Source organism: Coccinella septempunctata, chromosome 6 (genome assembly GCF_907165205.1).
Source record: "Coccinella septempunctata chromosome 6, icCocSept1.1, whole genome shotgun sequence".
Classification (NCBI taxonomy): domain Eukaryota; kingdom Metazoa; phylum Arthropoda; class Insecta; order Coleoptera; family Coccinellidae; genus Coccinella; species Coccinella septempunctata.
Window position 1 is genome coordinate 10,597,480 of NC_058194.1, and position 26,221 is coordinate 10,623,700.

At 35.5% G+C, this 26,221-nt stretch overlaps 2 protein-coding genes across 2 annotated transcripts in view; one reads left to right on the forward strand and one right to left on the reverse strand.

The window, feature by feature from the left end:
• Positions 1-13,224: 13,224 nt before the first annotated feature.
• LOC123315964 overlaps positions 13,225-26,221 on the reverse strand; it is a 28,250-nt gene continuing 15,253 nt past the window's right edge. The window contains exon 2 of the mRNA XM_044901874.1: positions 13,225-14,154. Coding sequence (XP_044757809.1) covers positions 13,225-14,154 — 930 coding nt within the window. The remainder of the gene's footprint in view (positions 14,155-26,221) is intronic.
• LOC123315166 (laccase-2-like) overlaps positions 18,960-26,221 on the forward strand; it is a 150,635-nt gene continuing 143,373 nt past the window's right edge. Inside the window, exon 1 of the mRNA XM_044900760.1 lies at positions 18,960-19,084. The gene's annotated coding sequence lies outside the window, so the exon portion shown is untranslated. The remainder of the gene's footprint in view (positions 19,085-26,221) is intronic.

Consider the following 26,221-nt stretch of genomic DNA (forward strand, 5'->3'; position numbering starts at 1 on the left):
AGGTATAGCCGCTCTAACAAATATCGCGAATGGAATTATGAGGACAGAACACTACCCAGAAAAATGGAAAACAGCAGAAGTCATAGTATTCAATAAACCATTCAAAGAGAAGAAGTTTCCACAAAACTACAGACCGATAAGTCTACTGTCGGCTTTAGGAAAAGTAGTAGAAAGAATTATCGCCACGAGGCTAAATGAGGAAACCGAAAATCTGGAACTAATTCCACCAGAACAGTTCGGATTCAGAAGAGAGCATTCAACAGAACAACAATTATTGAGGCTCACAGAGTACATAACAGAGGGATTCCAAAATAAACAAGCTACAGGTCTTGTTTTACTAGACGTCGCCAGAGCATTCGACAGAGTATGGCATGAAGGATTAATATATAAGATGAGATGTGCTGGATATTCGATCAAAATATGCAAGTTGATACGGAATTATCTCAAAAATAGAAGATTTTACGTGAAAGTGGGAGGAGAATGCTCCTCAACAAGAGATATAGAGGCTGGAGTACCCCAAGGATCAGTACTTGGGCCACTTCTGTACAACATATACATCCACGATATTCCGAAAAATCCAAGAACCATGCTAACGTTATATGCTGACGACACAGGCATAGCAACTCGACACCGAAACCCTGAAATAATAGAACGAGTTCTACAAGAGTCGATTGACGAAACAAATGACTGGTGCATAAAGTGGAAAATCAAGCTCAATGGACAAAAGAGCCAAGCAATATTACTACAGAAGAGAAGACTGCGACCCACAACGAAACTGGATGTTGACGGCGAAGAAATCGACTGGAAAAATGAAGCCAAATATTTAGGAATAACGCTTGACAAAGGACTTACTTGGAAAAGTCATATCAAACAAGCAATCGACAAAACGAAAGCAGCGATGAATAGACTCTACCCTCTGATAGGAAGAAGAAGCCACATGTCGAAAGAGACAAAATTGAAGATAATCAAAGCCGTTGCTAGGCCTCAACTGACTTATGGATCAGTTGCCTGGGGTTTCGCGGCAAAGAGCCATATCAAAAGAATTCAGGCCACTGAAAACAAGCTGCTACGATGTGCAATAGATGCACCTTGGTTTGTCAGGAATAGACAGATTTATAAGGACCTGAAATGGGAAACCATAACGGAATTCATGAACAGAAAAGCAGAGAAATTATTCGAAACAGCGAAAAACCATCCGAATCAAGAACTCAGGAGACTAGTGGACTACGACCCAGAGGAAGACAAAAGGAGAATGCGAATTTACCGAAGGAGACCAAGAGATCAATTAAAAAGAGATTAAAATAACAACAGAAACTTATTGAAAAATTCAATAAAGTGTTAATCCAATAGAGGATAAACACATAAATCCCAGCACGATAGTGTGCGAGAAGAAAACCGATCAAGAGATGAACGGTTTATAGGCAAATGCCCGGAACCAAAATTCAAGAAGCAGTAGGGTTTTTAGTGGGTCTCGAGCTCAGGAGAGTGAGAAACCCCACACTGTTCCCCCTCAGGAGATGAGGGTGGTTCGTCTGTCTTGCAGATTTTCCCCCTGCTACATCAAAAAAAAAAAAAAAAAAAAAAAAAAGAGTCTAGGAGTACCACAAGGATCTGTCCTTGGGCCTCTTCTATTTCTCCTCTTCATCAATGATCTCCCAGTTAATTTGAGAATGATGTTTCTACATCTGCTTACGTGTGGAGGCTTTCCATCACCGATAAGGAATTTCTTAATGAGTCTCTTTGCTGATGATGTTTCGGTAGTGGTTTCGGCCACAACATTCGATGAACTTCAGTCCCTATGTTAGCTGCTGTTGGAAAGTTTCGTGTCATAAAAATAACTTAATGATAAACATAAATAAAACCGAATGTGTTTACTTCACAATTGGGCCTAGTGATCGTGTGCTGGTGCTTCACCATTTGAATAATATCATCCAATCTAAAAATGGTACTAAATTTCTTGGCATTCGCCTTGACAATAATTTAAAATGGGGTTTGCACATTGATTCTGTATGCAAAAAATTGAACAGTTCCTACTACGCTATGAATAGGGTGAGAAACTCACTTTCCCTTGAATCACTCATAAATATCTATTACAGCTTGGTCTATAGCCACTTGTACAATATTCTACTATGAGGAAACTGTGCGGACGTTGGAAGAGCTTTCATAATACAGAAACGTATTATATTTTACGTATGATATTCAATATACCTCCACGTTCGTCCTGTAGACCCATATTCGTAGGAAACAATATACTAACCATCCATTTTCATTTTCAAGTGTCTCTTACATGTGAAGGAAAATGAGGAAAGTGTTGTACAGTTGTCTAGTTTTCATAACTATGGTACCAGAAATGGGAGAACGTTATTTGTGCCCAAGCATAGAGAAACTAGGTTTGAGAAGTCTCCTTCCTATCAATGCATTAAACTTTATAACCATCTGCCCCACAATGGCCACAATATTCAAAATCTTGACTCCAGCAAATTCAAAAAAGCTGTTAAGAAGTTAATGTTAAATAGATGTTATTATAGTGTAAATGATTACCTCAATGATGTCATAGTCATAAGCTAATGTATTTTTTTCTTTCTTTCTATATGACCTATCCTATACATTGATTTGTCTCAAAGGATCAATAAATTATTATTATTATGACTTTAGCTTTGCGGCTTTCACACTCCTCTCCAGAGGAAAATTCACTTATCCCAGATATCAAAAGGATTAAGCTCTGTTGGAGCCCTTTCCAGGTTTTCGGTCTCGTGGTGGTGGTCGGGTCCGGGTCGCTCCTCGCCTCCCTGATGTAGGTTGGCTCCACCCGCACTTCCTGTCGGAGCAGACGATGTCTGCATTCCCCATGTACTTGAGTACAGTTCTCGCCGTTCCGAGCAGTACCGCTTTCTGCATGATTCTATAGATATTTTCGTCCAAATGAAGTTTCCTCAAGTTCTCCAGTAGTTTCTTCGGTATCAGGCCTGTAGATGATCTGACAATGGGGTTGGTCTTGATATCTTTCAGCTTCCACTGTCTCCTGGTTTGTTCCTCAAGATCTCTGTATTTTGAAATTTTTTCAGTATGCCTATCTAGATTGTTATTATTTGGAATTGCCACGTCGATAAATAGTACTCTGTCCTCATCCTTATTGAGCAATATGAGGTCTGGTCGATTGTGGGTTATTTTCCGGTCTGTGAGAACCGTGCGATCCCAGTAGAGCTTGTGATGTTCATTTTCCAACACAGTATCCGGATGGTAATTGTAATAAGGAACCTTTTTCGAACTTAGAAGTTGGTGTTTTAGTGCCAATTCTTGGTGAAGAATCTTGGCAACAGCATCATGTCTATTTTTGTACTCCGTGCCCGCGAACTTCTGACATCCCCCGGTGATATGCTGGATAGTTTCATGTGTTGCACAGCAATAACGACAGTTATCGTCCGCCACTGAGGCATCCTTGGCAATATATTTCATGTAATTTCTTGTTGGAATCACCTGATCCTGGATGGCGAGCATGAAGCCCTCTGTCTCAGGAAACAACCTTCCGGAAGTCAACCAGTAGTTCGACGCAGATATGTCGACGTAATCATGGTTGACCTCGTTCTGGTGCCTTCCATGCAAAGGTTTGCCAATCAGTTTTCTTTCTGCAGAGTGTTCGACGGTTTCCAAGTGATCCTGTTGTAGCTTTAACGGTGTAGAACTATCAGCAACACAAACTACTCGATGGAGTTCTGACGAAGCAGCCTTGCTCAGGAAATATTTTCGAAGTTCTTCAATTTCCTGGGGCATACGGTTGGACAACTCAACAATTCCTCATTATGACTTCAGCCTTGCGGCTTTCACACTCCTCTCCAGAGGAAAATTCACTTATCCCAGATATCTCAGATATCAAAAGGATTAAGCTCTGTTGGAGCCCTTTCCAGGTTTTCGGGCTCGTGGTGGTGGTCGGGTCCGGGTCGCTTGTCGGCTCCCTGCTGTAGGTTGGATTCCTGCTCCATCCGCACTTCCTGTCGGAGCAGACGGTGTTCCACTGCATTCCCCATGTACTTGCGTACAGTTCTCGCTGTTCCGAGCAGTACCGCCTTCTGCATGACTTTAAGGTCCAACTCTTTTCTTAATTCGAATATAAGGGACAAAGACCTTTGGCAGTCTGAATGGAATGGGTGCACTATTTTCAACAAAGAATTAGTAACTGATCCTTCGAATAGAGTTTCTGGTTTTGATCTTCCCAGGAAAATATGGTGTATTCTGAATCGTATAAGAACAGGTCACGGACGTTGCAATGCTTTTCAGGTGGAATTCAGTTGAAAGCCCTAGTTGTGAATGCGGGGAACCAGAAGAAACCATAAATCATCTAGTTAATCATTGTCCAATTTATAAATTTCAGGATGGTTTTAGAGCTATACATGCAGTTTCCGAATCTTTTTTGAATTGGGTTGTCAATTTTAGGTCAATCTGACATATTGAATCTAATTTTATTATTTTACGTTTTTCTGCTTTTGTTTTCTCTTTATTTCAGATAAAAGTTTCTGTTATCTTGGAGAAGACTTTCTGGATTTTCCTTTTTGTTGGAGAAAGAATCAATTTTTGCAGTGCGAGATGGCCTTCAATATGGAATATTTCAGCTTATTTCGTGAAAAATAACAATCCACTACACTCACGGGGAGAAAGGGTTTTTTACTGAGGTTTTTCCCTAAGCTCTTGTATCATACCCAATTTGTATGGTACCCCGTTACGCTAACCTCTGCTAAAACTGTGTCTTATACACATGCTATAATTATTGTTTGCTGTTCAAGATTGTAATGCTCTATATCAAAAGAATATATATACATTCCGTACTGTCAACCGACGAAAGCATTCTCAAAACTCGAAGTGTTTACCAAGAAATCTCAAGTAAGCCTAAGCCTTCCTTCTTTCATTTCCGAATTCCTTGATTCATTCTGAATTGCTTATTATTGCATGTTATAGATTCTCATTTGTCAAAATGTCTGAAGAACAAATCAAAACCTCACATTTCAAACGAGGTAGTATCAAAGGACAAATCACGCGTTTTTCAAAATTTTTAGTAACCATATAACAGATGGTAGTAATTTAGAAGAGCTAAATACACGTTTTGAAAAAAATTGAACCGCTTTGGAATCATTTGAATGATATTCAAACTGAATTAGAGTTCATTGATAAAAATACGACAACTGAAGATCATCTTTCTGAAAGAACGGAACTTGAAAACTCTTATTTCAAAGCTATTGGCCAAGCAAAGAAGTTGATAAAACAATTTACACCTGTTGATATAAACTCTTCTTCCAGCACCCACAATTTCCAAAATAATTCCAATAGTTCGATAATTCAAAATACAAATTCAAAGCTACCAAAATTAAATTTACCTGAATACCATGGAGCATATGAAAAGTAGCTTCAATTCTCTGATACATACAAAGCAATGATTCATAACTGCCAATCTATCAATAAAATTCAAAAGTTTTGTAATTTGAAATATTGTAAAATATTGCAAAAGTTGAAGCTGCAAATGTTCTGACAGCTTTGGAAGTATCTGAAGCAAATTACGATAAAGCGTGGGATCTCCTCTGCGAACGTTATCAAAACAAACGAGTTGTTGTGGAACAGCGAAGAAAACGACACAATAACAATATAAGTAGTTTATTTTTGTGGTAACTTACAGTATTAGGGTAAGACTTGCTTACATCGATGATTTACTGTAGTAGACTTAACTCAATTGAAAGTGGGTTCGAACTGACTTGGATTATAAAATCTAAGAGTTATATACTATTCTTAAATTTACTTAGGTCGAAATTACAAATAATGGAAAGGCACAGTAATTGATATTGATAATGGAGAGTAACGAGATTCGAGGATGAATCACGATAACAGGGAGTTACATATTTAAGTTTAATATTGGCAATCTAAGATTACAAAGTTATATCTCTAATTATTATATTGAACTATCTATTATGGGAATTGGGAATGCAGATAGTGAAGGTTTGATTAGGGATGACTGTACCCTAATGGAAAGATCACAAGAATTAGGAATTCAACATGTAAGATAGAGTAGGTACATAACACCTCCCTGCATAAATTTAAAAGATCACTGATCTTTTAATTGAGCAATCCTGGGACTTCTTCTCAGCGGAACTTCCTCGCAATGTTTTCTTCTTCATATTCAACTCTGACAGGAGATTTTGATCTGCTTTTTATGTTGAATGTTAGACAATTTGTTATCTTTTGGCAACAATTCCCTAAAGATTCCTCTTCAAAACTTTTATGGCATATGCCCAATGGTTTTTTATTTGACTGTGTTCCATATTTCTTATATAAATATTTTATCAGTTTATACACTAAATAAACCAAAATACATCTGATGGCTGTACATACAAGGTAACTTACAACAGTATTTTTCATAACAAAGGATAATAAAGGTTCTTCCTCCAACTATGTCGCCTCTACATTCATCTCGTCTAATTTTTGGCTTGCGATATTTAATTCGTTATAATCTAGACCGATTGATTGAATTGGAATTATGTGAAGGGTTTCATTTGGAATTTTCGGTTTATCGTTCAATTTTTCGCAACAATCTTGTAACAAATCGAAATTCGGAAAGATTGGTTTCTTGAAGATGGTTTGTTTAACTGTGATAGGATCTGATGCTATGGTTGTTGTACTAGTGTATAACTTACAACCTCCATCTAAAGTTATTATACCAGTACCGTTGATAAACAACGATAAAGGTGAGTTCGGCAAACAGTTCAGCGTTATTGAGGTTTGCTGCGGTAGCGCAAAAATCCAACTATTATTTGACGTGAGTTTATGCCATATTTCGTAGGAGGCTGTAAGTACTCGAGTGTCGCAAGAAAGATCTAACTTTCCACTTGCGCTATCAGCAGTAAGAAGCTGGGTTTCACAAATTTTCCTAGACTGAGTTAGGTAAATAGGTTCTTCAGGAATACACTTAATCTCATTTTCATGTAAGGATTTACAATGATTTACATCGTTGAATGTAGTATATGTGTTACGAATTTCGGAAAGAGCTAGATATTTGATTGACGGTAAAATAAAAATGAAGCTTTCCTTTGAAGAATGTAGAATTGGCAGAGGAACGAGATTATATAGCGAATATCTCATGCTATTTACTAGCTGATATGGAGTCATTATTACAGGGTGTAGTACATTTGATTTAGCGAATAATATTGAATTGGTTAATGTTGAGAGTTCATGGTCTAGTTCTGGGGTTAGGAGCATAAGCAGTTCAAAATGCTCTTCAATTATTTGCTGAAGTTCGATTGAATATGATCGGTCCTGTAAGTTCTTCGTAAAATTCGTTATTCTTTCTAGATTGATCTCTAGATCAATTTAGATATTTGAGAGATTTGATTGACGGTAAAGTAAAAATGAAGCTTTCCTTTGAAGAATGTAGAATTGGCAGAGGAACGAGATTATATAGCGAATATCTCATGCTATTTACTAGCTGATATGGAGCCATTATTACAGGGTGTAGTACATTTGATTTAGCGATTAATATTGAATTGGTTAATGTTGAGAGTTCATGGTCTAGTTCTGGGGTTAGGAGCATAAGCAGTTCAAAATGCTCTTCATTTATTTGCTGAAGTTCGATTGAAAATGATCGGTCCTGTAAGTTCTTCGTAAAATTCGTTATTCTTTCTAGATTGATCTCTAGATCAATTTAGATATTTGAGAGATTTGATTGACGGTAAAATAAAAATGAAGCTTTCCTTTGAAGAATGTAGAATTGGCAGAGGAACGAGATTATATAGCGAATATCTCATTCTATTTACTAGCTGATATGGAGTCATTATTACAGGGTGTAGTACATTTGATTTAGCGAATAATATTGAATTGGTTAATGTTGAGAGTTCATGGTCTAGTTCTGGGGTTAGGAGCATAAGCAGTTCAAAATGCTCTTCAAGTATTTGCTGAAGTTCGATTGAATATGATCGGTCCTGTAAGTTCTGCGTAAAATTCGTTATTCTTTCTAGATTGATCTCTAGATCAATTTAGATATTTGAGAGATTTGATTGACGGTAAAATAAAAATGAAGCTTTCCTTTGAAGAATGTAGAATTGGCAGAGGAACGAGATTATATAGCGAATATCTCATGCTATTTACTAGCTGATATGGAGTCATTATTACAGGGTGTAGTACATTTGATTTAGCGATTAATATTGAATTGGTTAATGTTGAGAGTTCATGGTCTAGTTCTGGGGTTAGGAGCATAAGCAGTTCAAAATGCTCTTCAATTATTTGCTGAAGTTCGATTGAATATGATCGGTCCTGTAAGTTCTGCGTAAAATTCGTTATTTTTTCTAGATTGATCTCTAGATCTAGAGATCCTTGTTAGTGTTTAAGTTATTGATAGTGTGATTGAAATTTGTTATAATTGTTTAAACTATTTGTATTTGTTGTTTTAATATATAATATCGAACCAAGCTCTTTTCACGCGATTTCGGCGATTTAACAATTCTTTTAAAATTTGATCTTTTCTATAAAAGGATGGTATCATTTGGTTTAACAGAACTAACGAAGTTTCACAGGCGATTGATCTTAAAAATTCATTTTTTGAACATAGAGTTTGTGTTTCCCTTTGAGAGTTGCTTATTAATTCCAATTCTTCTTCAAATGTTTTCAAGTCTATATACGTTACAAGATTCCATTTGGATTCGATGAAACGCAAATTCTTCAAATGTTCATAATATATACCAGAGGACCTATGGATCTGTTGGATATGGTGCATGCGTTCCCGTTTGGATTACGCAAAACCAAACTATTATCCATCTGAAACAAAATGTTTGAGTCTATTAGTATGCACCTTTACTTTTCTTCTCCTTATTTGAATAGTGACATTTACTGGAGAATTTATTTCTATTATTTCATAAGGACCGGTGTATTGTTGACTTAATTTTTTAGACTTTCCTTTTTCACTTTTTTCATTTAATAATAGTACCTTTTCGCCTAGCTTGAATTCGGTATTTCTAGATTTTTTATCATAATATGTTTTACTAGTTTCTTTGGATTTGAGTATATTATTCCTTGCGATTTCTGAAGTTTTAATTTTAATTCGTCTACATAATTTTCATAAGTGTATTTAAAGTCTACTGAGTTTGTGAGACTAGTTGGAATTTGGGGTTGTTTACCGAATACTCAGTAATTCGTGTGGTAAAAATTTTGTTGATGAATGTGTGGTTGTATTGTATGAGAACATAGCGAAGTCAATCCAACAATCCCAGTCGGATTGATTCTCATTAATATAATGACATAAATAATCTTCTAATGTTTGATGATTTCTCTCATGAGCTCCGTTGCTTTGAGGGTGATAAGCTGTGCAATTTATTTGTTTTATTTTGAACAATTTTGAAACTTCGTTAAGGATGTTCGACATGAAATCTTGGCCTTGATCAGTAACAATACAGGGTGTTCCTAAATTGAACGTACAAACGAAAAGGGAAGATTCCTTAAGTGAGTTTAAGAAAAAAAGTCCCATAAACATGGGGACGCAAATGTTTCGTTTTCGAGATACAGAGTGTTGAAGTTTGAATTTTTTTCGAGTTTTTTTCTCATAGTATCTACACTTCACAAAATTTTCAACTGAAATTTGGCATAGATATTACATTTTAGAGTTCTCACCACGTGACATGGCAATTTCGATAGAAGATCTACAGGGAGAATCTACAGGCAGAACTTTTTTTTGGTGAGCAACTGTTAATTTGAAAAAATGTAAAAAGAAGCTTTGTTCTGTTCTTATTTTAAACTTTTCGATCTCTTGTAGTTTTGTCGTATCTACCAACGATTTCGAGAAAAAAATTTTGAACGATTCTCTCGAAATCCTCGTGAAAATCCAAATTATGATGGGAAGGCTTTGTAAGCTGTGGTGAATGAATTCAGTGTCAGTTTTTATGGAAATTTTCCTGATCTGTAGCGATGATTCATAAAGATTCGATAAACTCGTATAAAAAACACTCTGTTTTTCGAAAACAAAACGTTTGCGACCCCATGTTTATGGGCCCCTTTTTTTCCTTACCCACTTAAGGAATCTCCCCCTTTCGTTTGTACGTTCAATTTAGGAACACCCTGTATATTTCGGAATACCAAATTTGCAAATGAAGTTTCTCACAAAGGTATCAGCGATGATTTTCGCTTCATGATTGGCGATAGCATATGCTTGAGAATACTTTGACAGATCGTCTTGTAAGGTGAGTATGTATTAATTACCGTACTTTGTCAATGGGGGTGGACCAACAATATCTAAAAATATTTTTTCGATAGAATGAGAACTCGTTTTTGTTATTTCCATTGGCTTAATATTCTTTTTCCGCACTAATATATTCCTTTGACAAGATTCACAAGTTTTTACAAAGTTTTTGATATCAGTCTTCATACCGTTCCATTTATTTTTGTTTTATTCTATTGTAGGTCCTATGGAAACCTGAGTGTCCAGATGACGGGTTTGAATGATTTTCAATCAGAATTTCATGAATTTCTTCTTTATTTGGTTCATATAAGATATCGTGATGGATTATGAGGTGAATGTTGGTATTTCGAAAAACGTATCTAAGCATGGATCTGAGTTTGTTCCAACTTAGTTTATCATATGCAAAAGAGAGTCGTGGTAAGCTAATTTCTGTGATGTTATTTTCAACGAGATATTATTTCAAGATATTTAAAGTATTGAATATGGTTTCCTATGATATTTTTTCCCAATAGTTATCTTTGAAGAAGATATAAATTATTTTGTCAATTTGTACGATTTGATTGATTTTAGGTTCCTCGATTTTCAATTTATTTAAGTGAGAATATTTAGTTTCGATTTGGGATTGACAATTTTCGTTAAATTGCAAATCCGTTGGAATGAATACACATATGGTGGATGATGAATCAGTGATTTTGTCATTTTTCTCCTCTATATTATTATTCGTCATTAAAGTTGTTCGAAATTTTTGAAGTAAATCGTGGTAATTTTCTGATTCTTGTTTGATATTCTGTACAACTGCAATTGAATCGTTATGGTAATTGTCGATAGGGTATCTACTGAAAAAATCTGCGTTGTTAACTTTTCCTGGCTTATACCTTATTTCGTATTCATACTCTTCGAGAGCTAGTCTCCATCTTACGAGTCGTGATCCTGGATCTCTCACATTGAATAACCAAGAGGTCTGTAGTCAGTCAAAATAATAAATTTTCTTCCATAGAGGTAAGGTCGGAAATGTTTTATACTCCAAACGATGGCTAGTAGCTCTTTTTCTGTCGTGATATAGTTTGATTCCGCCTTATTTAGTGACCTACTGGCGTAAGCGATTGGTAAATCATCCCGAATTTCTCCTTGGGATAGCACTGAACCTTTTGCGTAATTACTTGCGTCTGTAGAGGGGATGAAGGTTTTGGTAAAATCAGGATACTGAAGTAGGGGTTCAGAGCACAACAAATGCAGATGGTTGTGTGCTAGTCCAATTGAATGTTTCATTTTTTCGTAATAGTTTCGTTAATGGAAGAGATAAATTACTGAAATTTTAAATGAATCTACGATAATAACCTGCTAGACCTAAGAAACTTTTTATTTCCTTTTCGTTTTTCGGAGTTTTGAATTTTGTGACAGCTTTTACCTTTTCGGGATCTGGTTTGACTCCGTTTTCTGTTATGACATGACATAGGTACATTACTTCTTTTCTTAGGAATTCGCTCTTGTCTGGTTGGATTTTTAAGTTAAATTTGGCTAGTCTATAGAGTACTTCTCTGAGTCCTTTATCGTGAATTTCTAGAGTGTCTGCAAATATGATGATGTCATCAAGATAAACTAAACATCTAATGCCTTTAATGCCAACCAAAACGGTGTTCATCATTCGTTGAAATGATGCAGGCGCGTTTTTTAAACCAAATGGCATGCGCCTGAACTGATAATGACCGTTTTTTCTGCGTCTTCTTCTGAGATTTCAATTTGGTGAAAACCTGACGTAAGGTCAAGCGTATTATCGATGTATTTCGAATGTCCTAACTGATCTAAAGTATCCGCTATATTGGAAAGGGGGTATGAATCGCCTATGGTGATATCATTGAGTTGTCGGTAATCTATGACAAGTCGCCATTTCTTTTCCTTCGATGCGTCTATTTTCTTTGGAACTATCCAAATAGGTGCGTTCCATGGGGAGTTTGAGGGTTCTATTATTTCTTGCTCAAGCATTTTAGTGATTTGGCGATTAACTTCTTCTTAATGAATTTGAGGATACCTGTATGTTTTAGCGTTTACTGGTTTATTTGAAGTAGTTTGAATTGAATGCTTTACAGCATTTGTATTAGATAATACGTCTCCTGATAAATGGAAAAGGTGGTTATATTCATGACATATTTCGATAATTGATGCTTTCTCTTCCGAATTTAAGTGATCAATTCTAAGACATTCTGTGATTTTTGAAAGACGATTAGATTCGTGATTTTGTGTATTAGACTCATGAGAGAGATGGAAAATATTTGAATCATTCATTGTTTTATCAAAGGGATCAAGGGTTATATCTAATTTTGAAATCTCGACAGAATGTTCCGTATTGTTAAGTATAGAAGTAATGGCTTTTTTATTTTCAACTTTAACGATGCTTGGACAGAGATAAATTCCTTCCAATATTTGGATTTTAGGAACGATGCCTTCAGAAATATTTTCGTTTGTTACGTTTATTTGAATTATAGTTTCGCATCTTGGTTTGATTATTAAGATATTATTTTTTTTTTTTGGACATAGAGTCGAAATCTTCAAAAGATTTCGAGGTTTGTTTATGTGATTTAGTGGAATTCGAGAATTTCCGAGAATGAGTGAATTAGCATGTTAGTCGATTGCACATCGATTCTTTAAGTTAAAATCGTTCCGTAAAATACCATCGAATTCTATGGGGAATGGATCTGGTATGATGTGAAAAACGTGTTCGAAGACTTTGTTATCGATATAGATGTTCATAAAGCAATATCCTAGGTTTTTCGTAGGGTTTAGGGGGTAGGGTTTAATAAAATTGGAGAATCTTCAAAAACGTCTACATGAGGTTTTAACTTTGATAATTTGATTAGGGAAATGTCTGCGACGTTGTCAAGTAAGAAAGAGTTTTGATCTTGAATTAATTCTTCTATTGAAATTAGAACATAAGTTGTCGCAGAACAATTTATTGAGAGTACACGGCTCGAATTGTTTGGGCTTCTCTCGTTTGAGCAGCACCCCGAGAGCCCTGAGAGTTTAAATTAGAATTTTGGGAGTTTGGGAGTTCCGTTTTGAAAAGAGTTAGATTGATTTTGCCTCTTGTTATTATATTGTCTTTTCCTACATTCACTTATAAGATGACCTGTTTTCTTGCAATAAGCACAAATTTTTGTGGGAAAATTATTTGTATTCCTGAAACCTTGTGGATTAGGATTTTGTATATGTTTAACGGATGAAAATTGGTTTCGTTGATTATTAGCTTTATGTCTGCAGTTAAATGAAGTGTGACCAGGCTTATTACAGTAATCGCAGTGGCGAACCGATGCATTGTGTGTATTTTGATACTTGCTAATTTCGATTTTTGATTTGAGTTCCTGCTCTCCTTGAAAAGCAGTGGCAATTGCCTTTTCTAAACTTTCAGGACGCTGTAATTTTACTAAAAATGACAAGTTCGGTTGGAGACCTGTTAAGAAAACGCTCAAAGCTTGTTCTTTTAATAGTTTTATGCAAGATTCTCTTGATTCTCTACTCAGATTTGAGTCTAATGTGTTAATCAATTTTATATAGCAGTTTTCTACCTTTGATGAATATGACATAACTGATTCTGATGGGTTTTGTTTACAAGAGTTTAATTCCAATTGCAATTGGCCCATTGTACGCTTTTCAGAGTAAACGTCCAAAAGATGCTGTTTGAGGTGAACCCAATCTGTTAAATTTCGATTTCTCACAAGCGCTCGTGCATTGTCGGTTAACTTAGTTTCAATTATAGAAAATAATATTGTTCTTAATTCGGGTTTGATTAATTTAGTTGCTTTATCGCAGTTATCAATGAATTCGAAGAGTTTCTGTTTGTTTCCATCAAATTTTATAAGCATTTGACATGCTAATTCGAGGGAAATGTAGTTCGAGTTGGAAGAAGCGTTTCCTTGGCTTCTAGTGTTCCTTCCTCTTGATCTCACAGCTATCAGTAGCTATCCAATGAGGTCCTCGAAGAATGTTGGTTCGGCAGTAGATGACTAGCTCCTCTTAAGTTGCCCTTGGTAACAGGATACTGGACTTCCACTTCTGCCTTCTCGTCGTATCAAATTAGAAAATTTCGAAGATGTCTTCGAAATAACGGTTTTCAAATTTTATTCAATATCAACGAAAAAATATCCCTTAATTAGAGATATCCCACTTCTGACACCAGTTCTTATGTTGTTGAACAGCGAATAAAACGACACAATAATGATATAAGTGGTTTATTTTTGTGGTAACTTACAGTATTAGGGTAAGACTTGCTTACATCGATGATTTACAGTAGTAGACTTAACTCAATTGAAATTGGGTTCGAACTGACTTGGATTATAAAATCTAAGAGTTATATACTATTCTTAAATTTACTTAGGTCGAAATTACAAATAATGGAAAGGCACAGTAATTGATGTTGATAATGGAGAGTAACGAGATTCGGGGATGAATCACGATAACAGGGCGTTACATATTTAAGTTTAATATTGGCAATCTCAGATTACAAAGTTATATCTCTAATTATTATATTGAACTATCCATTATGGGAATTGGGAATGCAGATAGTGAAGGTTAGGGATGACTGTACCCTAATGGAAAGATTACAAGAATTAGGAATTCAACATGTAAGATAGAGTAGGTACATAACAGAGTCATTATACTCATTTAAATGCCATAACTGATCTTCAGAATGTGCAAAAAGAGTCTTACTCAGGAATATAATTGATACTGTCAATCAGCATCTCAGAAGTCTTGAATCTTTAGGATTATCAGTAGACAAATGGGACACCATCATTATTGATTTAGTTTCAGCCAAACTAGACGTAACCACTAAACGTGAATAGGAAGAACATGCATAAAATATTAAATTAGATTTACCTACATTCAAAGAATTCACTTCATTTCTAAATCAAAGATGTCAATTGCTAGAGGGATTACACTCAAACAAAAAAGTCTTTAATTCAACACCAAGACATGCAGCAAAAAAAATTTTTCACGATTCAAGTGTTGCGCATGTTGCTACCACAGGTCCAGTATGCATTTTTTGCTCAAAGGATCACTTCATATTCACATGTGAAAATTTTCTAAAACTCAGTGTACCACAACGTATAAGTAGAGTCAAAAAATTCAATGCATGCAATAACTGTCTACGTAAGGGATCAAGGAATTGTAAAAATCAACATTCTTGCAAAAAATGTTCTCTGCGACACAATACTTTATTACATTTAGATAAGGAAAAATCTTCTACAGAAACCAACTCAGCGCTTCCACAAAAAATGAAACTAGTAATTCACAATCTATTTCTAATATTTCACAATCAACTCTCACTGCTTGCTCTGCGGAATATACGCATAGTGATTCATATATTATGCTTCCTACAGCAATCTTACTTATTTTTGATAAATACGGAAATACTCATAAATGTCGAGCTATTCTCGATAACTGCTCTCAGTCAAAATTCATTACTGAAAAATTATTCAAAATGTTACAACTCCCACATCAAAAGACACTCATTCAGTTGAAGGTTTCGGTTCAAACATAACATCCGTACTCCACAAAACATGGACTACTTTGAAGTCGAAAACAAATTCTTATATTTTAAAGGATGTACCTTTTTTGATATCCGATAAAATAACAAAGGATTCACCTACTATTTCATTCAACATCAATAATCTCAAAATTGCATCTAATATTGTTTTGGCAGATGAAGCATTCAATGAAACCGGTCCAATTGATTTACTTATTAGAGCTTCTATTTTTTGGGATTTAATTTCTATTGGACCATTGGACGCATAAATTTGCCGGGTCATCAAGCGATTCTACAAAAAACAAAACTTGGTTGGATATTTTCCGGTTCTCTACCGATATCACATGCAACCACATCAAGTTCAATTTGCAATATAACATTACAAAATGATAATATTCATAATTTGCTAGAGCGCTTCTAGAAAACTGAAGAATATCCAATACAAACTCAATATTCCCCAGAGGAAGAAGTATGCGAGAAACATTTTCTAGAAACCACATTTCGTGATGAAACGGGCAGATTTATTGTCAGTTTGCCTACAAAGGAAAGCTTGGTGAATCTTTCGACGTCCACCATTCTCGAGAATGGTTCTAGAACTAGTATTAAATCCTATGGGCAGTTCTAGAACCATTCTCGGACTGTCCGAAAGCCGAACCCGAATACAGCTTTTATTTACACTCAATAAACGTTGCCAGACACATAATCTGTTCAAGTCGTATTTCCATTGAATTACACTGTTTCGCAGATGCTTCGGAAAAAGCTTACGGAACCTGTTGTTATCTTCGATCTGTTGATCAATTCAACCAAATTCATGTTCGTTTAGTTTGCGCAAAATCTCGCGTCGCACCTCTTAAAATATAATAATAATAAAATAACGTTACCTAAACTCGAACTCTGCGCGGCTCTTTTGAGTATTCAGCTCTCTCAAAAGGTTCTACAAGCCATGTTTGATAAAATTGATAACACTTATTATTGGAGTGATTCCAGTATTGCATTAGCTTGGATAAATACTGAACCACATCAACTCAAAACGTTTGTAGCGAATCGAGTAACTGAAATACAGCAGTTTTCAAACAAAAATCAGTGGAGTTTCCTCAGAATCACATCCAGCAGATATTATAACACGAGCCATTAATCCAAAGGAATTAATGGAATGCAAATTAAGGTGGAACGGTCCTGTTTGGTTATCCCGAGAAAAATCTTTCTGGCCCAAAACCGATATTTTGCCCCAATCGGAAATTCCTGAAATCAAAAAAACTGATCTTACTCTAATCATAATGACAGACTCTCAAGATATCAGTACCATTGATCGGTTTTCTTCACTCACAAAACTCCACAGAGTTATAGCCTTTTGCCTACGGTTTATAAATAACTCAAAAATCTCAATTCCTGAGAATCGTTTTGCAGGTAAACTATCAAAATCTGAAATCGATAATTCTCTTAATACGATTTGTAAACTAGTTCAAAGGAACGCATTTCCTTCAGAGTTTGTATCTCTAGAAAAATACAAACAGATATCCCCAAATAGTAAAATTGTTTCTTTGAATCCATTCATGGACAAAAATGGTTTGATCAGAGCGGGAGGAAGACTCAAACATTCCAACCTCACTTACAACCAAAAGCATCCAATTCTATACATCATCATTGCAATTACACTAAATTGGTAATAAGGCATGAGCATTTGAGGCATCTACATGCAGGTGCTGAAGCTACTCTTGCAGCTGTTAGGTCAAAATTTTGGCTAATGAACGGACGTAGCGCTGTTCGAGGAGTTTTACGCAGGTGCGTAACTTGCTTCATATCAAAACCAATAGAAAGTCGATATCAAATGGGAGATATCCCAAATTCACGTTTAAAACCACAAGGCCCATTTGCAGCAACAGGCATAGATTTTGCAGGTCCTTTTCACATTCAAGATGGCATAACGAAAAATAGAAAAATTATCAAATGCTATTTATGCATTTTCGTTTGCTTCGTCACAAAAGCAGCTCATCTCGAACTGTCTGAAGATCTCTCGTCAGAGTCATCTCTTAAATGCTTAACCAGATTTGTGTCAAGAAGGGGTGTTGGCACCGACATTTATAGTGATAATGGAACTAATTTTGTAGGTAATGAACGTGAATTGAAAATTGTTTTATGTAACCTCGAGAACAATAGCCAGTTCAATGACTTTCTAAATTTGAATCAAATGAATTGGCACTTCTCTCCCTCTCTCCCACCACATGCTCCTTATTTCGGAGGTTTGTGGGAAGCATGCGTAAAATCAACAAAATTTCATCTAAAAAGAATTGTTGGTAATTCTCATTTGACTTTTGAGGGTCTCTACACTGAGGCAGTCCTCAACTCCCGACCCTTATCCCCAATGTCCAATGATCCTAATGATCTTTCACCTCTAACTCCTGGTCATTTCCTTATTTGAGAACCATTGACCACTTTACCTCAAGATGACGTCAGACATGTGGCAAGCAACCGCTTGTCTCATTTCAAGAATATTCAACAACAAATGCAACATTTTTGGCAAAAATGGTCACATGAATACTTGAACCATCTCCAAGAAAGAATGAAATGGCGACAATCTACTCCCAATCTGGAAACAGGCATTTTGGTGCTACTCAAAGACGACAACACAGCTCCCTTATGCTGGAAAATGGGCCGTATCATCGATGTGTTTCCTGGCACAGACGGAATAGTGCGTGTTGTGAATGTGAAAATCGCTAATGGGGTCTTTAAAAGACCAGTGTCGAAGATTTGTGTTCTACCAATAAACTCTTCAAACAAAAAGTCAGCTCATTATATTGTTCAAAGCATGAAAGCCAACCCTTTCAAGGGGGGCGGCATGTATTGTTTATATTCAAATCTTAACTCATATGTACCATGAGCACATACATTCCGTACTGTCCACGAATATAGGAGCCGTATCAGTACCACACAGCGTCATTCTAGAATAAGAAGTCTATTCACTCACATCATTCATGTAACCAAATTCAACGAATATAGATATACGGTTATTCAGTCTTTTTATTCAACTCAATTCACAAGTAGATCGAGTGAAAAATATCACAAGATCGAACAAGTACCTTAATCTCGAATTATAAAACAGCGTTCTGCCTTCCTAAATAAATGTTTGCTAAATATCGACCCAGAAGATTCTATATGAATTGCGTTCTGAATAAAAGGATTTTGAGGATTTCATTCTTTTTTATTGGATTATCCCAGCATTTTATTGCGGGGATCAACTGATAGAACGAATTCAGTTTTTCTCCATTATATTCATTCAGAGAGAAACGTGTTTTTAAAGCCACAATATTGTTAGTTCATGACTTTGTCTGAAAGTTGATCAAATTTATCCATCTGGTCAAATTAAGGTAAGCGATTTCGTTCTAATATATTCATTCATTCATTTAATGATATTATCACAAAAATCAACTTCATTATTCAATCTCTTATAGCAGAGATGAAATATTTCTAAAAGTGAAACATAAGAATTATTCTGAATGTGAAATATACTTCTCCAGCGGAAATATGCACCGTGACCAAAAGTATATGTCGAAAAGTTATTTTCATTCATATTCTTTAAGACGAAAGTACAAACGTAAAAATGAACATTCAGTGTAATGACCTAATAATTTGGCTAACGTATCCGTCGATCACGCTCGGTAAGCCTCTCTATAAAAACTGAAAAACTGAAAGAAGGCTTTCTCTTTTCTCTCAATCACTTCTCCAAAAGTGCATACCTAAGGGATTTCCCCCAAACTTCCAATATCGCGCAACGTGATCAACGGCCACATCAGGCAACACACAATGCGTTACCTAAACAAGCTATCTATCTACTTAACACTAATTCTCCGACACGGCCAATCCTGACCTAACAGTCGTCCTCTACTGTTTCTAAAATAAGAAATGAAAACAAATTCTACAAAAATAAGTTTATGTTCGACTGAATCATAAACACTTTATTTATTAATTCGTTTAGTGTCCTTAATTGACTACTTCATTCGACACCACTTTATTGGACTCAACTGTCAACATCATTCTGTCAAGTGAATAAAAAAGCAACAACACTTTATTTAAGGAAGAAGAATTGAACTTCGACCTAAAAACAAAATTATGAATTACTATTCTGAGAATTGTGTGGTAGTTAATATTAACAACACATTCTTTGTTATTATAAAAATGCATGCCTAAGGAAGTCGAGCTCGAAGTGGAAGCACAGTTTTCGATCTGTAATACTCTGGATGCTAGGCATCACCTACTTCCTGGCCCAATATTCTGGTGGCAACACTTATTTTAGTACTTTTCCAATTCATCTATGTAGTCCATAGCGAAGAAATTTTGTGAGCTTTCAATTCACTATTGAAGTAAGAGATAATACTGTCTTCTGTCGATTTCACAATTTTCTTCGTTTTACACCACTTGTTATAGGCCGCATACATATTTTCGTAAGCACTTTTAGATTTAGTGGGAAAGAGAGATGCTTTGGCGCTTACGGCTAAATTTTCTACGCTTTCTTCTCCAGCACTATCCATTTTTTGGATTATTATGACGTTTGTCATAAATTTAAGGAAGTAAACAACTGTGTTTACTAAGACTGCTAAGGTCGCTGGTTACTAAGGTGAGAAATTCAAAAGCACACAATGTTTTTCAGTAATAAGCCATTTCAGAATATAAAATTTCTGCATTGCAGTCGAACAAAAAGCTTTGTATGCAACTCGTACATAATTAGGCTTTATGGACTTGCCCAAGATATTGGCCTCGCACGCTTTGCTCGCTCTGCCATAAACTTTTGAACTCGTCCATAAAGACCTCATTTATGTACTTGTTACATAAATAGCTATAACAGCTTTCAACTTCTATTTTAATTCACACAGTATTTCAGTCAAAAACTTTGGTATCTACTTCAATATTATATTCTGACTATTGCAACATGTCTACAGCTCATTGCACCATGATAAAACTATAATTTCAGTTCAGTTTTACATTTGCAATTACAGCGCAATGCAATAGTTCTAGCTTATCAACAATCTTTCAACTTTTACGGTCACTCGAACGTTTCTTTCTCAACTTCCTGACATCTTTTTCAACGTCTTCATGTACAACGTCTGTTTCAACGTTTTCCTGGTCTAGATCTTCAACGTTTTTCTAATCTAGATCTTCAACTTCTTTTTCAACGTTTTCCCGATCTAGATCTTCAACATCGTTTTCAACGTTTTCCTGATATAGATCTTCAACGTCTTTTTCAACGTTTTCCCGATCTAGGTCTTCAACTTTTTTTTAACGTCTTCTCCATCAATTTCATTTAACTCCTTAGGAATATAACTTCCTGGCATTTTTCTTAAAAATTCATGAGCATACTTATACGTTCTCTTATTACTCAACGATTTTAACAAATAGCTATCACCATTTAGAACCTGTTCAATAACAAATGGTACCCTAATTTTTGGATCTAACTTTGTCTGATGTCTTTCCCCATTTTTCAATAACACACGATACCCAACTTTGAAGTTAATAACTTTTGCTTTAATACTATCAAATCTGCACTTATCGTATGAGGCAGCATTTTCTATATTTTGTAATGCTAAATCTCTCAAGGCATGAACATCGATTGTTTCATTATCATCACCTAATGTCATTAGTCCAAACGGTTTTTCTATTTTTCCTATCAACATTTCAACAGGGCTAACTTTAATGGTTTTATTAGTCGTACAATTTAGGGCTAACTGAATTTCTCCTAACGCATTTTGCCAAGATCTTTGACTTTTTTCAAATGCGGTAAGTATATTCTTGAGAACTCATTACACGCTCAACTTGTCCATTTGCCCGACTGGTGCCGATCGCTATCAAATGTAGATTTATGTTTTGGGATAAACAAAACTCTTTGAACTCCTTCGAGGCAAAACATCTTCCTTGGTCAGCAATAATTCTAGATGGAACGCCGAACAAAGATATAGCATTTTTTAGAGCTTCAAGTGCGTTACTAGCGTCTATTTTTAAAGTGTGATGTAACACGACATATTTCGTGGAATTATCGATAAATTACTACAACGTATTCTTCTAATTAGTTCTTACCGCTAAGTTTTTCTGTAATGTCCATATGCAACGTATGCCAACACTGTTTCGTGGAATTGAATGGAGTTCAACGTAAGTTTTGGCAGATTTAGATTTTGAGACACTACATGTGATACAATTTTCTAAAAATTTCCGGACATACTTTGTCATAAGTTCAAACCAATAATGTTCAAATACCTTATCTAACGTTTTATCCCAACCCAAATACATTATTGTTTCATGAACGTGATTTATTACTCACCTAAATGCCTTAGGAACAATAGGGAGACATCTTGTCCGACCATGTCTCTGAATATTTCCATAGTAGGTATTCCTTTTCGCAATTCATATGTCTTAAGCAAATTACCTGAAAATGCATTATCGTTTATTTTTGCAACTATAGTTTTTATTTCGTTATCGCGTTGCTGTGCTGCAAGGAGCCAATCGTTTATAATTGCAGCTAGATTTATACGTTTTCCGTATATTTTCATTTTTAGTCTCATGATTTTCTTTATCTTCTGGCATAAGATTCCGAGAGAAAAAGTCGGCATGAGCCATACGTATTCCTTCGCGATATACAATATCAAACGTGATGCTTGCAAGAATGCCCACCATCTATATACTCTAGGAGGAGATACTAGTTCATCAAGACCAAAGCCGCACGGCTCAATCGTTTTTTTAGTAAATAAACTCTATGGCTTCCTCTCCTTCTGAAGGTAGAATTTTCGCTTGCCCTTTTTGTGAAAGTTTGTTTTCTTACATCAATATTCACAGTATCAAAGTATGCTATTGAATGATCTTAGAGAAAATTCACGTTCATTCAATTGTTTAGGTGGACATCATAGAGAAAACTGTAATTCGCTACCTTCTGCTATACAAAATTCACTCACTGATACTTTCTCTGATGGTTCGAACTATCATCATATAATGGTGGAGATACACGGTTTTGCTCATCTCCTTATGATTGCCAATTATACACGAATATCCTAAGCTATTTTATTGAAAATTACATCAACAGAACGCCGCGAAACTCGCCGATCCAGTGAAATATCCATCAAATCGCAGTATTCAAACACAAAAAATGTAATTAAAAAAATCAATTGCTGAAATTACATAAAAGTGTGAACTAGTAGCAGCACATGTTGTAAGAACTACCTCTTCTTATCACTCTATCTGAAGTTTCCGAAACAAAAGGCCGCCATACACACACAACTACAACGGGATGTTCAGTTCCTGTGTTACTTGCCACGATAATTTAATCGTCAACACAAAGATGATCAAATGCCTCTTCTGTACGTCAGAATATCATCCACAATGTACACGAATAAAAGATTCGCTTTACAAAGCAATTATAGAATGCAAAAATATCTGCTTCTTCTTCGACGACTGTGTTGAAGGAGTGAAGATGAAACTACTCCCAAGAACTGACACCAACCCTGTATTTGAGGAAAATACTACACCATCTAAACACGAAACGAAAGAACATACAGAGACCATAATGACAACAATACAGAAAACCTTTAGTGATCTAAAAACTGAGATAACAACATTAAAGGAACAAAGCAACATTGATTTGGTACGCCTTTTATCTTCGCGAGATTCCCATGAAACCAATAGAATAAGGATTCATGATGAGAAAAACGTGAAGTCCAATGAATTGAAGGAAAAGAATTCTGAGAGTTCGGGAAAAGTTCAAGAAAAAACAGCAAAAAAGACGAGCTTTGCGTAGAAAATCAACAATGTAGCATCGTTGAAGGAAGTAAATTCAGTTTTTGATGACCAACAGATAGAAGAAGAACCATTTACAGTGGTAATTAACGCCAAGAAGAAAAGGAACAACTTCGTGAAGGTCACTGCAACCCCAACAGCTTACTAAAACCAGCTCCAAAAGGAAGAAACTGGATATAAATTGGCGGTCTGCAATCTGATACAACAGCTGAGAATATCCAGTCATATGCGAGAGAACAATGGCCTAATAAGGACATCTTATGTTTTGATTTAAAGTCTAAAACGCCTAGGGTTGCGTTCACAAACTTACTCAGAGCTTGCTCTGAGTAAGCTCTGATTACCCGAAGTGTTCACAAACGTACTTTTAGTTCCTCAGAGTATGCTTTCTGAGCATGACCATACTCATACTCTACTCTCAGAGTAAGTTTATGAACACACCCTAAGAGGTCCTTCAAATTCGGTAGCAGCGACCTGTCACTCGAGGAGCTCCTTCAACCTGGAGCATGGCCTGATGGAGTAAGAATTAGATTATTTCGAAATTCGCAATCAATCCGAAACTAATCCTATAGATTCTGCCACTCTCCAAAGACCAATAATAAGAAATATGCCTTTAGCCTTAACTTGCTATTACCAAAATGTTAGAGGACTGCGCACCAAATTAAATGACTATCCACTTGCAATCTCCAATATAGTCTCTATAGCAGCTCATTAGAAATTTTATTTATTTATTTCTACACATACACCCAAGAAGGTAATTACATATGCAGAACAAACACAAAAACACTATTAACTATTAACCTAGGAGAACAATCTTCTCACATTTCCCAAACTAGTATTGAACAAATCCAAGTCAAATTTTTCAATCAACTCATTGCATATAAGCATCATTTTAGGTAAAAAGGTATCGACTGTCTGCTTATACTCATTTTATTAATGGGAAATGAACTACTTGGCGTTACATGAAAACTTTTCCTATTTCTAAGCCTCAGATATAAATTAGGTACTTTAAATTTGACAAGATCAACAAAATTACAGTCTTGAAATGTTAAATTATTTAAAATCTTGAAAATGAAAAAAACTGCGTTGCACTTGCGTCTGTTTATCAATGTGCACATATTGAAGTCTTCCAACATTGAAATATATGACTTCATGAAAGGATACTTATTGTATTTTTTCAGGTATAAGTATTGAAGAAATTTTTTTTGAACTTTTTCAATCATATCAACATGACTTATGGTTAATGGCATCCATACCACTGAAGCATAATCAAAGTGTGGTCTCACAAGAGTTTTCTATAGTAGAATAGTAGTATTACAATCAAAATCTTTGCTATTTCTAAGAACTAAACCTAGTTTCTTGTAAGCTTTGTTAGGATGAATTCAAAATGGGTATTAAATTTCAGATTATTTTGAAAGATTATACCCAAATCCTTAATTTCTGACTTGCGTTCAATGATGTCCGAATTAATTTCATAACTGAAATATATCGGGTTGGATTTTCGAGTGTAGGTGACAACATGACACTTCTTTATGTTGAGAGACATTTTATTAATCTTCATCCATTGTTCCACCCTATTCAAGTCCTCCTGCAATAGCAATCAAGTAGGCTCAAGATCCTCCTAGACAACTTGAAATCATCCGCGAACAACAATGCCAATAAGAATCGCAAACAGGCAGGAAGGTCATTGACAAATATCAGAAACAGCAATGGCCCCAATATACTACCCTGAGGAACACCAGAACTCTGTATTATATTTTGTGAAAACTCATCCCCAACTTTCACAACTTGTATTCTTTGATGCAAATAGGATCCAATAAAAGTACACGCATCCCTCGAAAAGTCATTCATTGCAAGCTTATTGACTAGAAGTCTGTGATTGACTCTATCAAAAGCTTTTTCACAGTCGGTATATACCGTGTCAAGTTGGAAACCTTCTTCTTTTGCTTCCACTGCAATCTCGGTTTTTACCGAGATTGCAAAGATTACTTATGGTTGATTTCCCTTGAACAAAACCATGTTGGGACTTATTGAATTCAATATTGGAGTTTTTAATTATATCATTATATATTATTATTTCAATTATTTTGGATAGGGCATTCAAAATGCTAATTGGCCGATAGTTTTCAATGACATTTGTTTGTCCTTTTTATGGACGGGAGTTATTATAGATGACTTGAGAAGGTCAGGAAAAGTATTCTCTGAAAGTGATGAATTAAATATGTGAAGCAGTGGATCTATTAGAAAGTCAATACAGCCTTTGTAGATGTAGGACGGAATATTATCGAATCCATTAGATTTTTTTGGTTTCAGCCTTTTCGTAGCGTTCCTAAGATCATCCTCTGAAATGACGGAAAATTTGAAACGTCCCCATGTCGAATACATTTCACACGAATCAACTTCACTGGTATATACAGCGTTATTCAGCAATTCTTGGTTGAATTGCATCGATGTTGGAATTTTATTTTGAGATTTCTTTTCACCAATAAACGACCAAAATGATGAAAGGATTACTATTGGTATTTTTTTCAAGTTGTTTTTTATATCTTACATACTCAAGTTTTGTTTGATGCTTCACTTCCTTTCTGACAGAAGAAAACATAACACCATCTTCATCTCTCAGATTCTTATGTAATTTATTTTTATTAATTATTTTTTGTTTCAATTCCGGGGAGAACCATATGGGAACTTATGCCTTCTCATAGACGTCGAATTAGTATATTTAGGAATTG